The 12,687-nt window shown below is 42.3% G+C and overlaps 1 protein-coding gene across 4 annotated transcripts in view; it reads right to left on the bottom strand.

The window, feature by feature from the left end:
* The window catches only part of LOC126547926 (protein SCAI), a 106,254-nt gene that overhangs the window by 51,545 nt on the left and 42,022 nt on the right, over positions 1-12,687 (bottom strand). For all 4 annotated transcript variants that reach the window (XM_050195989.3, XM_050195991.3, XM_050195990.3 and 1 more), the window contains exons 9-10: positions 10,712-10,802; positions 10,292-10,446 (exon numbers count right to left, since the gene is read on the bottom strand). In XM_050195989.3, the coding sequence (XP_050051946.1) occupies positions 10,292-10,446; positions 10,712-10,802 (246 nt within the window). The remainder of the gene's footprint in view (positions 1-10,291; positions 10,447-10,711; positions 10,803-12,687) is intronic.

The following is a 12,687-nucleotide window of genomic DNA, read 5'->3' as shown; positions in this document are numbered from 1 at the left end:
GATCTTACGGAACAATTTAGGGAAACAGAAACTAAATGCAAAAATCATCCCTCACAGACAGACAGGTGAACAGAAACAAACCACATGAACAATTGCTGCTGAACTTTTGGAAGGGTCAGAAGTGATCCCACGTTTGTGTTAAGTATCAATGCTGGATGGAGATGAAAGTTGGTGTTACCAGTATGACCCTCAAACAAAGCAACGAATGGCGAGGTCACGGTTTACCTCCATCTAAAGAAGTAAACCAACTCTTGAAAACTAAGGCATTGTCAATTGCAGTTCTTTTATGCTAGAGACTTGGTGCACATCTGCCCCAAGGACAAACAATAAAGCAAAACTTCTACATCAACATGCTAAAACATTTGTGCCAAGCAATTCTGCGGCACAATACAAACAAGTGGTGAGTGGGGCATATGAGAAGCACCAATTCAGTGGTGTGGGAGAACATTCAACGAAATCAGCTGTTGGTGAAATGGTGCTGCCAAAGCACACCACAAACCTTGACTGATGAGTCAATGATTCGATCAACAGCTGTCAAACAAGGGGCGTCGCTAAAGCCAATGTTTCAACAAGGAGGCTTGTCTTTGTCAGGATTTGTTTTTGCCTGTCAATGATATGTCATTGTAAAGGGACTGACAACTGGCCAGAATGTATTGTGAGACATTGACGTAAATGAAATGACACGATTTATAGTGATAGAATCCAGCATGCTGTTTGCAATTTAAGTAGGAATTATAACTTTAAATTGGCAAAGAAAGTCTCAAAAACCAGTGAGTGGTGTGGCCTAGCAGTAAAGTATTTCATTTCATTTCATTTCATTTTATTACCTTAAAAACCCCTTGCGGGGTATTACATAAGGGGTGGGTGGTACAAAAATACAGGAGGTTGCCGACTATGTTATTTTACAGACAGAATACTCGTGTTACTTCTTCCACGAAGGCAGATGAGGTGGTGATGGCAGCGACGTGGTGGGGAAGGCCGTTCCAGTCTTTAGCTGTACGATGGAAAAATGATGACGAGCAGGTGACAGTGCGCGCGCTAGGGCGAGCAACATTTAGTGGGTGGCCTGTGCGCAGCGATATGCGTGAAGGTGGTGCAATGTAAGGTGCGTGGCGAAGCGGGCTGATGTAGAATTTATGGAATAATGATAAGCTCGCGATGCGGTGACGATGCGCAAGTGTGTCCAAACCAGACTCTACTTTTAATGGTGATATGCTGATATCATATGAGTATGTCGAGTGAATGTATCTTACGGCGCGGTTCTGTACGGATTCTAATGCGTTGCTGAGGTAAATCTGGTGAGGATGGGATATAGGTGATGCATATTCGAGTTTTGGCCTAACCAGTGTTTTATATGCTAGTAGTTTTACCTGTTGAGGAGCATTGCGGAGGTTACGTTTCAGAAATCCCATGGTTTTGTTAGCAGATGATATGATGTTAGTTATATGCGAGCACCAGTTTAAATCATGCGTGATCGTAATGCCTAGGTACTTAATAGATTTTACAGTGTCGATTGGGATGTCATTAATTGTGTAGAGAAAGTCATGCCGATTACGGCTGCGGAAAACTGACATAGATTTACATTTATTATTGTTTAGCACCATTAACCATTGTTCACACCAGGCTGTAATGTTGTTCAGGTCATTTTGAAGATAAATGCAGTCATCAACATTAGTGATAGTTCGATAGACAACGCAATCATCAGCAAACATACGAATCTGGGAGGAAACATGCAATGGAAGATCGTTAATGTATATTAGGAACAGGAGGGGACCTAAGACTGAACCTTGGGGTACGCCTGATGTTACGGGAAGAAATTCTGAGGTAGTATTGTTAACACTGACGGACTGTGATCGGTTACTAAGAAATTCTTTTATCCATGTTAGGACACTGGGGTGAAGGTTCAAGCGAGAAAGTTTAATAATAAGCGTTGATGAGCTACTTTATCAAACGCCTTTGCAAAGTCAAGAAAAATGATATCGGTGACAGTGTTAGTATCGAGATTTGAGTGTAGGTCATGAAGAAATGTAGCTAATTGAGTGTCACATGACAGCCCTTTACGGAAGCCATGTTGCGACGGATGAAAAAAGCTATTACTGTCTAGGAAATTCATTACGTGTGAGTATATGACGTGTTCCATTATTTTGCAAGGGATACTAGTTATGATATTGGACGATAATCTAAGGGTGAATTACGGTTACCTGATTTGTAGACTGGAACGACCTTGCTCTTTTCCCACTCGTTAGGAAGCGTGCCTGATGATAGTGATTGGGAATACAGCAGGGTTAAATACATGGCAGAGATGCGCTTCGTGTTTTTTAAAAGCTTTGACGTGATATCGTCAACACCAGCTGAGGAAGATAATTTATGATTATCAATTAGTATGGATATTCCATCTGGTGAAAAAATAATATCCGGCATTGGAGCCATGGCAGCAACAGGGAAAACAGGAAGAGGCACGTGTGGTTCAGTAGTGAACACAGATAAAAATGCATTGTTAAACAGTTTGGCACAGTCAATATCAAGTAAAATTTCACCATCTTTCGAAATTCTGACACCAGGGGATGACTGGGGATTGATAACCTGCCATATGGGATGATAACCGCCAGTATTGGTACCTTAGATGTATATTATGAGATTACTGTACGTAAGTCGGCTGTTATTAAGTACAGTATACTTAAAACATAAAATTGCAGTTGGTATATTAGGCTTATACACTTTATTTACGCGAATTAAGAAGTAAAAAAATGTGCACACTAACAAGCGACGCTGCCTTCGTGATAGCGAGTGGAGTGGCAGAGCTGTTCAATGCATCACGGCGTACATGAGGGGTGTTGTACGCACACGGGTTTGCGAGTTAGAACCCCAAGTTCTGTGGTCTCTGTGAGATACAAAATGCCATCGACGAATTGTGCCGTGAATGGGTGCCAGCACTGCAATAATAGCACTACTGGTATAACATACCACTTAGCTTGGCTTGGCTAAAAAAAAAAAGAAAAAACCTGGCACATGCAGCCTGCAAAAGCATGGCCTTCGATCAGACTGTGTTACTTGGAGGGAGCTGTCGCATGGCCATAGATTCGAATGCCATCTATTACTGTAAAAGTAATTCAATGTTTCATAAAACATGAACCGCAGGAACATTGGCTTGAAAGACAAAATGTTACTTTCTTACAGCTAGAGCCGCACTTGTTGTCTGCTTCCCACCAATGTCGACATATAATCATTATCACACTCACCTATCACTGTTTCGAACATGTTTCTTGAGCATCACTACATTCTCAATGTGTATGGGAAAAGTCTGATAAAAAATTTTCCACAGTGTTTTCTGCGTTACCACTGTATGATTACACTCTCAGATCAGTAAGCTATCCATCGCACAACAAAAAATACGGATACCATAAAAAATTGGTTGTCAGTCTCTTTAAGAAAATACACGTATATTGTCATATCGCCAAAAAACAGTCAAACAATGATGAACCAAATAGCAAAGGTCACACAAGAGCACTGATTCACAAAAGCATCTTCAAAAGTTTACAGTGTAAATACCCACAAGGATGGACAGGCAGGAAACAAGACAAGCATCTACTTTCAACCATAATTTTTTATTGCGACTATATGGACACCCCAAGTGTATTTCTGCCATTGGCATCACCGTTGCTGTCGCCGTGAGGTTCCGTATAAAGTCCAAGGGCGATAACACCATCACTGCGCACCCTACGCTGTATGTGTGAGTGAAGGCATGCGAGGGGAGCCGACAATTGCGGCTCAATCTCGCCCGCACGAAAGAGACAAAAGTTAGCAGGAAGCGTGCCATCTCCCATCACAAGGCACGAAACGTTGCAAGGCCCGGGGGGGGGGGGGGGGTCACAACATTTTTCGCTGTTGCTATGACATAATTAATGATGTGTTAGCTCCATTAGGCAGCATGTACTAGAACAGATTAAAGACAAGGAAGTTAAAGTATGCACAGGCAGACAGAAAGTTCAAGGGCACTGAAGGAAAAAGAAATGCAGTTCATGCAGCAACTGAGTTCCACTTAGTAGAATGGCAAGTTAGTAGAAATGAGCAGCGTAAGTGACATGAATTTATGCAACGTCTAGAACTATGAGAAATAAACTCAAGAATGAGCTCATATGCAAAAAGCACTAGAAGCAGTGACGGCGCATTATGCTGTTGATCAACGCCAGATATCAGCCATAAGATTATTGCAACTTTTTTCAGAGTGAAGCAGATCTCTGAAATGAATTAAAGCGGGAGAAAAAGGCTATTTGAACTTAACAATAAAGAATACTCCCCCACAGCAGTTCACACAAACACATATATTCATGCATTGCAAGTGAACATGTTGTAGCTAGCTAGAGAATTTAGGGAAATATGTATGGAAAAAACATACATTTTTAGAATTATGTTTTAGCATTTTACCTTTAGCATAGTGATAGTTACTACACTCAAAGCTCGTTATAATAAAATTGATATAGTAATATACTGGATATAACAAAGTAAATGTAAATCCCCTTGAAATGACCATAGAGATCCATGCATTTGAAATCTAATTTTAACAAAGTATAATTGTCCTGCAGATGAATATAACAAACAAAAGATTCATCTCCGAAACACAAAAATACCAAGCTGTTCCGCACCAAGTGCAATCGCCATGGGGGCAAGGTTTGCTGGCCTTCTGGTTCACACAGCGGACCCCGGGGCCACATGAGAGTGGCAGAAAGTTTTAAAGTCGGCCCACTATGTTGTGTGCCACATGCTGCTCGATCATCACAGATTTCATTCACATTGCAGAGTGCTAGCTTTTCTCTTCGACCGCGTCGCTGCTTAGCCGGTTTCATGACAATATGGATGAGCCAAGCGAAATACCATCACACTGGAACAGAAGGAAGGTATCGTAAAGGCTGTCACATCAGGTACTAAGAAGTTGCAGGTTGCACACACCGAAGATTCTTTTGGTATTATTTTTACTAAATTTTATCACATACGTTGCCACGTAGCGGTTCAAAATTAAATTTTCAATTCTGCGGTTTTACATGCCAAAACCAGAATATGATTAAGAGGCACGCCGTAGTGGGGGGACTCCGGATTAATTTGGGACTGCGGATTAATTTTGACCACCTGGAGTTCTTTAACGTGCACCCAATGCACAGTACACGAGCGTTTTTGCATTTCACCCCCATCGAGATGTGGCCACCGAGGCCAGAATTCGATTGCACACCCTCAGGCTTAGCAGCGCAATGCCAAAGCCACTACACCACCATGGCAGGTGCTTCAGTGAGCCACAAGGCTGTCTTCTCTTTTTTTTGTGTGTATTATTTTTTCTTTTTTTAAAGTTGTGCGCCCCATTTATTGTAGTAGAGGGCAATAATGTAATAACAAAGTAATTACAGCTCCCCCTTCAACTTCGTTATAATCAGATTTGAGTGTATGCAATCAAACTCACTTATAACGACACCAGTTTTAACAGTATATCGGACATAACTATGAGCAGCCGAAGCACCATCAACTTTTGTATGTGTTATATGGTAAAAATAAACTCAGTAGCCAGACTTAATTGTTGTAGCCAAGAATGCAGCATGGGAACATTGTACTGAGCGGTTTATTTTGCCATAAGACACACATAAAAGTTGACGGTGGGGTAGCTGCTTACTGTTACTTCGAGTATTGTTAAAACTGGCAATGCTATAAGTGGGTTCAACTGTGCATCTTTTTGTCTAAATAAAATCTTTGAATGTTTGCCCCTTCTGCTCCTTTTGTGCAACCGGTTATTGACCCTTTTCATGGCGATCCTGTGGGCACTGCCATGTTTTAACACATGGTGATGCGTCCATTGCTTGCCTCAACTGCCTCCGTTGTCTCTGGATTTACAATGGGTGCAATGACACCGGTGCGGCTTAGCAAACCCCTCTTTCAGGGGATATCGTACACGGTGACTGGGTGGATGACACGAAGCTTAGGCCACAGCTTTAGAGAACATACAAAAGCGCTTTGCAAGCTGATTAAGCTATGTCCAAATGGCGTGAGCAAGGTATATGATGCTTGCTTTAAAAGTGTGGCTAAGATATCCAAACTTTCTGCTCATGAATCAAATCAGGATTAGTGTGTTTTGCTTTTCGTTATTTATTTGGCAAATAATATGAAGCAGAGGCTTGTCACATTTCTGAGTCTAAATTTTCTTGATGCAGTCACTATCTGATTATTTCTGCCTAATCGCTCGCAGGTGTGCTCATTTCCGATAGATTTGCTCTTGCTGTGTGCAAGGCTTGAAATGTAGCCATTTTGTTCGTTGTAATATCTTGTAGCAAAAATGTTTTATTGCTAGTAACTCGCTTACTCTTGTCGGCCACCACAAACATTCAGCTTCGACCATTCCTGCGCTATCGGTGTAGTCAGTCATTTATTGTGCATACATGGTGCGTATATATTCAAGTGTGCACCCATTCACTCATTGACACGCTGGCAATAGGAGTGAGCGTAAGATTCCGTGCCAGTTGGGGTAGATGTGCGTAGGTACTGTGCGCGAAACAAACTATGACAAGAAGTGGCGCTACTCCCTTTGTCATTGTTTAACGAGCGGTACTCATTCTTGCCAACGTTCCAGGGCTGAAGCACTTTCTTTGAAGGTTAGTGATACAACGTTGGCGGATGTGCAAATTTCTGTATCCTCAATGAAAGCCATACATTTCGAAGTGCCGGTAACACATACGGACAGTAGCAGCCACAGTCCGTGAACTTGACTGCACAGATTCATTCCCTTCCTTAATATGCCAGTCATTATTTTTGAAGCCAAATTTAGCACACATCTTCAATCCACTGCTCTACAATCTGCAGCACGATTGGAGCACAGTAGCTTAGTGAAAACTTGGTTGCATTTCCAAGAGCTGATCGCACCGAAGCAAGGTGGAAGCGGTAATGGTTTCATATTCGTGCGGTCGCTGAGGCGACGTGCGGTGCGCTGGCAAAAGCGCCATCTTGTTTCTCTAGAACAAACTGCTGTACGAAAAGGGCAAATAAAAATTACGGGTTATAACAACTGAATTTTCTTGGAACGTTATGTTGTAATAAGTGGGCTCAACTGTAGTAATATTAGAAATTCCTAAACATGTGTCTGGTACACGATAGCCTGAGTCACTTTTGCATCAAAACACCAACTAACAAACTATATATAGTATTAAACAACAATAGTCATAGCTGTGCTTATGCGTTGCATTAAATCAAAACTTAAATAATACACTGAAGTGAATTTCAATTTTGTATGTACATTGTAAACTCCATTGTACAGGTAACTAATGCACTATTCTACTGAGTACAGAGTTCTACTTCATTTATAAAGTGCAGAAAGAAAGAGCTGGCGATTCCTTCAGCACTCATGTGAACTGCTGTGAGCCACGAGTTAGGGTGCATGTGGTTTGTTGATAAATTACTATTAATGGTGACCATGGTAGAATGCATAGCAATCATATTTCACTGTACTTGTACATATTATACTGTAAGTTTCTGTGATGACGGTTTCCGATTTAATTACTAAAAATAAGGGATTCGTGATAAAGTGATAATTTCTACTGTCCCCATTTCATGAAAATCCCCAATTTGATTATTATTTACAAGATTTCATCATTTCCTTCTTAAGTAATGACTTCAGGGGGTGTACTCTAATTGTAAAATTGAGGTCAGTACTCAAAGCAATACTTTACTAGAAACTTTGTGTTTTGCACCAGCATCAATAAATAAGCACCCGAAATCTACAGTGAAATGTCCATTGCTGTCCCTGTTAATTTTTTTCCATACTGTGAAAAAATGTTGACTGGAACAACAATGCATTTCACATCACATTTTGTATTCACAGTCGCAAAACTAGAGAAAGTTTCTAGCAAAGGTTTTGCTTTGAATATGGTTGATAAGGCATCAACCACAACAGTGGTTTATGCCTTATTTCTTGGTCTCACAAAGGTGCCTGATCTTACAATCCATCTTTGAATATTGTGATGCATACTTTGTTTACAGTTATTTCCAACACCTCTTCCACTGGCCTGTGGATGCCCCCATAGTAATCAAAAAAAGCTCTGAAGAGACCTTTCTAACAGTGGTGGACATGACACTAGGCCTGTCCCTCCTCTAGTAAGTGCACTTTGAATATTACGATTGTTCCCACAATGGCTGTGCAAACACCACTGGTTCATAATGTCGCAAAACTACCGGTCTTCAAGAGCCACTGATGTGATTTAAATTTCAATAATATCTTCAATAGTACAAGAACTAAAAACTGCAAAAATCTGAAAACATGTCTTCTGGTCAAAAAATTACCTTTTTGCAGAGTGTCCCACCTTAATTGGCTAGGCCACTGATTGTACAACACAATGAGGCCTATTTTAGAAGATCAGCTCAGGGTCGAGATATGCTGATGTGGCTATTGACATCAACAACTTAAGGCATGTCTACACCTGGGCTCAGAGACGCACTGTCTTCAGATCTAAAAGCAACTACAGTTAAACCTCGATATAACGAACCCCGATCGAATGAAATTCTTGATATAACAAAGTATTTAGCTTTTCATAACCTCTTGTCTATAGAACACCATGTATTTAGAGCCTCAATATTATGAAGTGTGTTTGCATGCAATTTCAATAGAATGAAATTTCACTGCTGCTGCAAAGGAATGCTCAGACAATAAATGGAAACTTCCGGGGATGCAAATGGTCAAACGATTTAATTACAAGTGGCTGCTTGCAAGCGCACCTCTGAAATTGCGTGCTGCGTGACAAGAGCAAACGCCGAGGTAGAGCAGCATCATGTTCCATATAAAGTCCAAATGCGATAAGATGCTATCGCAAGCCACGCACTGTGTGCTTTGGGTGCAAGTGAAAGTGTGCAAGGGTGAGACAAGAAAGACGGTGACTTCACGAGTGCCGCCTTCCTGCCCGAGCAAGGGGAAAGGGGGGCGGGAAGCAAGCTTGCAGTAACACAATTAAGCACAGGCGAGGGGGTGAGGGGGGGTAAGTTGGCACACGTCAGCCATAGCTGCGCATGGCTGTAAGCATGGCTGAGCGCATAACACATCCGTGCAGCCTGCTTTAGAGGAAATCTTCTGCATGTGTAAAGAGGGCGTGCCGAGACGGTGTGGCACCACGTATATAGTTTCATACAATAGTTACTAGAGGGAACTCCGGCACTAGTGTCTACGGGAGCTGAAATGGGAGCAGTTGAGCCTGCATGCGAATTATGGGAAGTACATGAATCTGCCTAAACTTCATCCTTCTGGCTTCAAACAGCTTCGCGACTTTGTAAACTTCGTCATTTTCAACAATGTACTGCATAAGAAATAATGAAATAAACATTGTTAAAATTGTCGAACGGCAGGATTTGAACACAGGACGTCTAGCACAGACACCCGATATTGAAACCATTACGCCACGGATGCATGCATTGACAAGCGACATATAACGCCCTTATGAATTTATCACGGGCAACCCAGTGCTTTCAGACACTTGGAGTGTTTCAATTTGGCCAGCTCAACAAGCTGAACTGTTGCAATTAGTAGCGATTGTGCGTGCTCGCAACGTCTTCTGCACTTAGAGAAGCATAGATTTCTCTGAAATTTACGACAATGAAGGCATACAAAGCGTAATAAATGAATCCACAAGCACGAAAATCAGACAAATCCATGTACTTCCCATGGTGGCTGAACGATCGCAGTGCCAGAGTTCCCTCTAGTATATTGTAGGAAACGTTATGGCACCATGTAAACTGTGTTACCACGCATTTAGTATTGGAGGTTGTGTAATCTCGAGTTTCGGTGACCCGTTAAAACAAGAGACAGACGAAGCACTCACTTTCCGCTGCCGGCGCTTTTCCTGATAGCATCACCTAGCGGGCGACGCTATCAGCCGCAGGGGTGGAGTGCACGCGAAATCATGGCTGGCGTCGCTTAATTCGTAACGCCGAGAAGATATCATCAACGTACATGGCATGAAATCGTATAATTTGTCACCGACTCCCAAGTTTATCAAAATAAATTGTTTTCACATTCAAATTGGCTTTTCTCGATTGCCCAATAACCCAGAAAATTCTGCAGTCCCTTTCCGTGCAAGAAAAGTTGATCGGCGATTGTACTTATTTGCACAGAAGGTCAAATTTCAATAGAATGAAATTTCAATATAACAAAGCAAATTGCTGATTTTGCCGACTTCATTATATCGAGGTTTAACTTATTTTAAAAGCCTGCTAATATAAAGCACCAGGTGCAGAGCCATGCCAGTAGAAGAGGTGCAGAAGTCAGTGTGCTTACCATGAAAAGCAGGTGGCACATCCTCAGGAGACATGAGGGCCACCAGTGGCTGGCCAAAAAAGCGTGGCATGTGCTGGAACACATGGCTGTTGTCGCTATCCATGATGAGGAAGAGTGGCTTCCGTGTGTATGGATACAGGTCACCAGGGTACAGACTGGTTCCATGCGCCCCCCATTAGTAGGAGCCGACAGCCGGAGCAAGGTCAGACAGGGAAGAGGTTAAGCAGAGAGAGAGAAAAAAAGGAAACTCAGCCCCACATCAAAGGAAGAGACATGCAAACAGACAACAGGATGCAGGTCACCATAGGTCAAAGGCACACCACAAAAGGTGATTGAGAAATGTAAAAAAATTAAAAAAGGAAAGAAGGAAAAACACATCACTACTAGTAAATAAAAATGTGATTCTCAAAGGGCTCTTACCAGTGCATATCTTTTAGCTGGATGTTGCGCTTATTGGAGTGGTCAGGTTCTCGTTTGCTGTTAGTGGTCACTCCACCATAGTCATAACCAACTGCATGAAACATGGAGATGGTGGCTTTCAATACCTAACTGTTAAACATCAGTGCAGAAGAGATAAAAAACAATTTCTACCAATGGACACCAAAAAATGTGCGACATTCAACATTAATTAATTACCGAACTTTTACTGATTAACATTAATTTACTTTAGGGCACAAGTTGCAATACTAGCAGAACTGAAGATGGGCAGTGCTCAAGGCATGTGCACTTAGTAGGAATCAACAGACTATCTCCAGTTTTGTGACATCTATCCCCAATCTTGTAGCAAAAGGCATCAGCATTCCGTGTATCATTTTACCACACAATCTTCCTCACATACTGCAGGACAAAACTATGTGAAACACCGATGTATTTTTTTTTTTACAGACTTTGAGCAGAAATATCTCCTAAGTGATGTTAGTTCAGAGTTTCTGTTAAACCAACTGGGTTTGAGTTTACTAACTTCAATTTTACAATTACAATGTGTATGCTAATGTCATTAATTATTGTTAGTGAGAGTTAGTTAAACAATTTATTGATGACTGCAGCACATTTTCTGATGTACACCAGTGCTATATGTGTGGCTGACAAAACAATCTTTTTATTTTACTACACTTTTTTTAACCCCTAACACCATGGTGTACCATGTATGATACACACAGAACAACTCCTTTGAACTTAACAGAATCAGAAAGAAAGAAAATCTTACATATGTACCTGGAATCTACGTCACATCTAGCAATGAAATACACAGTAACTGTAACTTTGGAAATAATTAAAGAGTTCATTTTTTTTAAGTATGGCCGCAGCTCATCACGCAATACAGAAAAGTTGCCTAATAAACAGCGTTTGTTTTTTACCTCACAATTTTGACACCTGAAATGTGCACATAAAAAAATACCTGGGTGTTTCATTGCTCTTTGTAAACCTACGGTAATGTTTTGAACGGGAAAGACAATCAGGTAGTTCTATGCATAGAGTTTCCTAAAATAATTACTAGAGGAAACTCTGGCACTAGTGTCTATGACAGCTGCAAGCAGGGCAACCCAGCCAGCGTGGGATAGTTGGTTAGTACAAGAATTTGCCTAAACTTCGTCCTTCTGGCTTCAAACGACCTAGATATTGAGGCTATGAATCAGTCAATCAAGGATGGTGTTGTGGGAGGCGATAAGAAGAGATGTCCGCCGTGGCCACAGTTTATTTAGGCCAGCCAGCCATGGTGCAGCGGGCTCTCGGGAGTGGCCGACACAGTGGCTGCTCCCGAGAGCCCACTGCACCATGGCTGCACCGCGCCCTCATGCAGTCTGGCAGACGTCCCGCGGTTGTAGGGTGTCTGGGAATTTTACATCAACATGCCGGACATCTGGTTCATCCAGCTGAACAGCCACTTCCTTCTGAACAAGGTTCGAGGCTCCGGCTGCATTCCAGGCCCACGACGACCCGCGGGCAGCCGTCCTTGCTCACTACGTCACCATGAGAGCTCAGTCTCCTCCATCTGGCGCTCTATCACAACAGCTCTCGCCATTTGAACCATCGCATCATTCTGCATCTTGCCATCCAACATTGCTTGCATACACCTGTGTCGAACGTCAGCATACGCCGGTCCCAGCATCAAACCTCTACCCAGTCCATGAGCCTCCTTCGCAGCTCAAAGGCAGCTGCACAACAACACTCTTCAAGGAATTCACTGGGCCAAACGGAAGCGCTTTCAGCTATTCTACGGCCCACCACTCCCCTTCCTTGGACGCTCCTGCAAGCTGTCCGCTTTCCATTCAGCGGCACCTCACTCATCACCGATTCAGAAGCCTCCCACCAGCTCCACTAGGCACCGATTTCACCCTTGCAGGCACCGCAACGTCACAAGCACAACCTTCGTGATGCCTTCAGCGACCACCGAA

Source organism: Dermacentor andersoni, chromosome 1, assembly GCF_023375885.2.
Source record: "Dermacentor andersoni chromosome 1, qqDerAnde1_hic_scaffold, whole genome shotgun sequence".
Classification (NCBI taxonomy): Eukaryota; Metazoa; Arthropoda; class Arachnida; order Ixodida; family Ixodidae; genus Dermacentor; species Dermacentor andersoni.
Note: the sequence above shows the minus strand (reverse complement) of the source record. Positions and strands in the feature narration are given on the sequence as shown.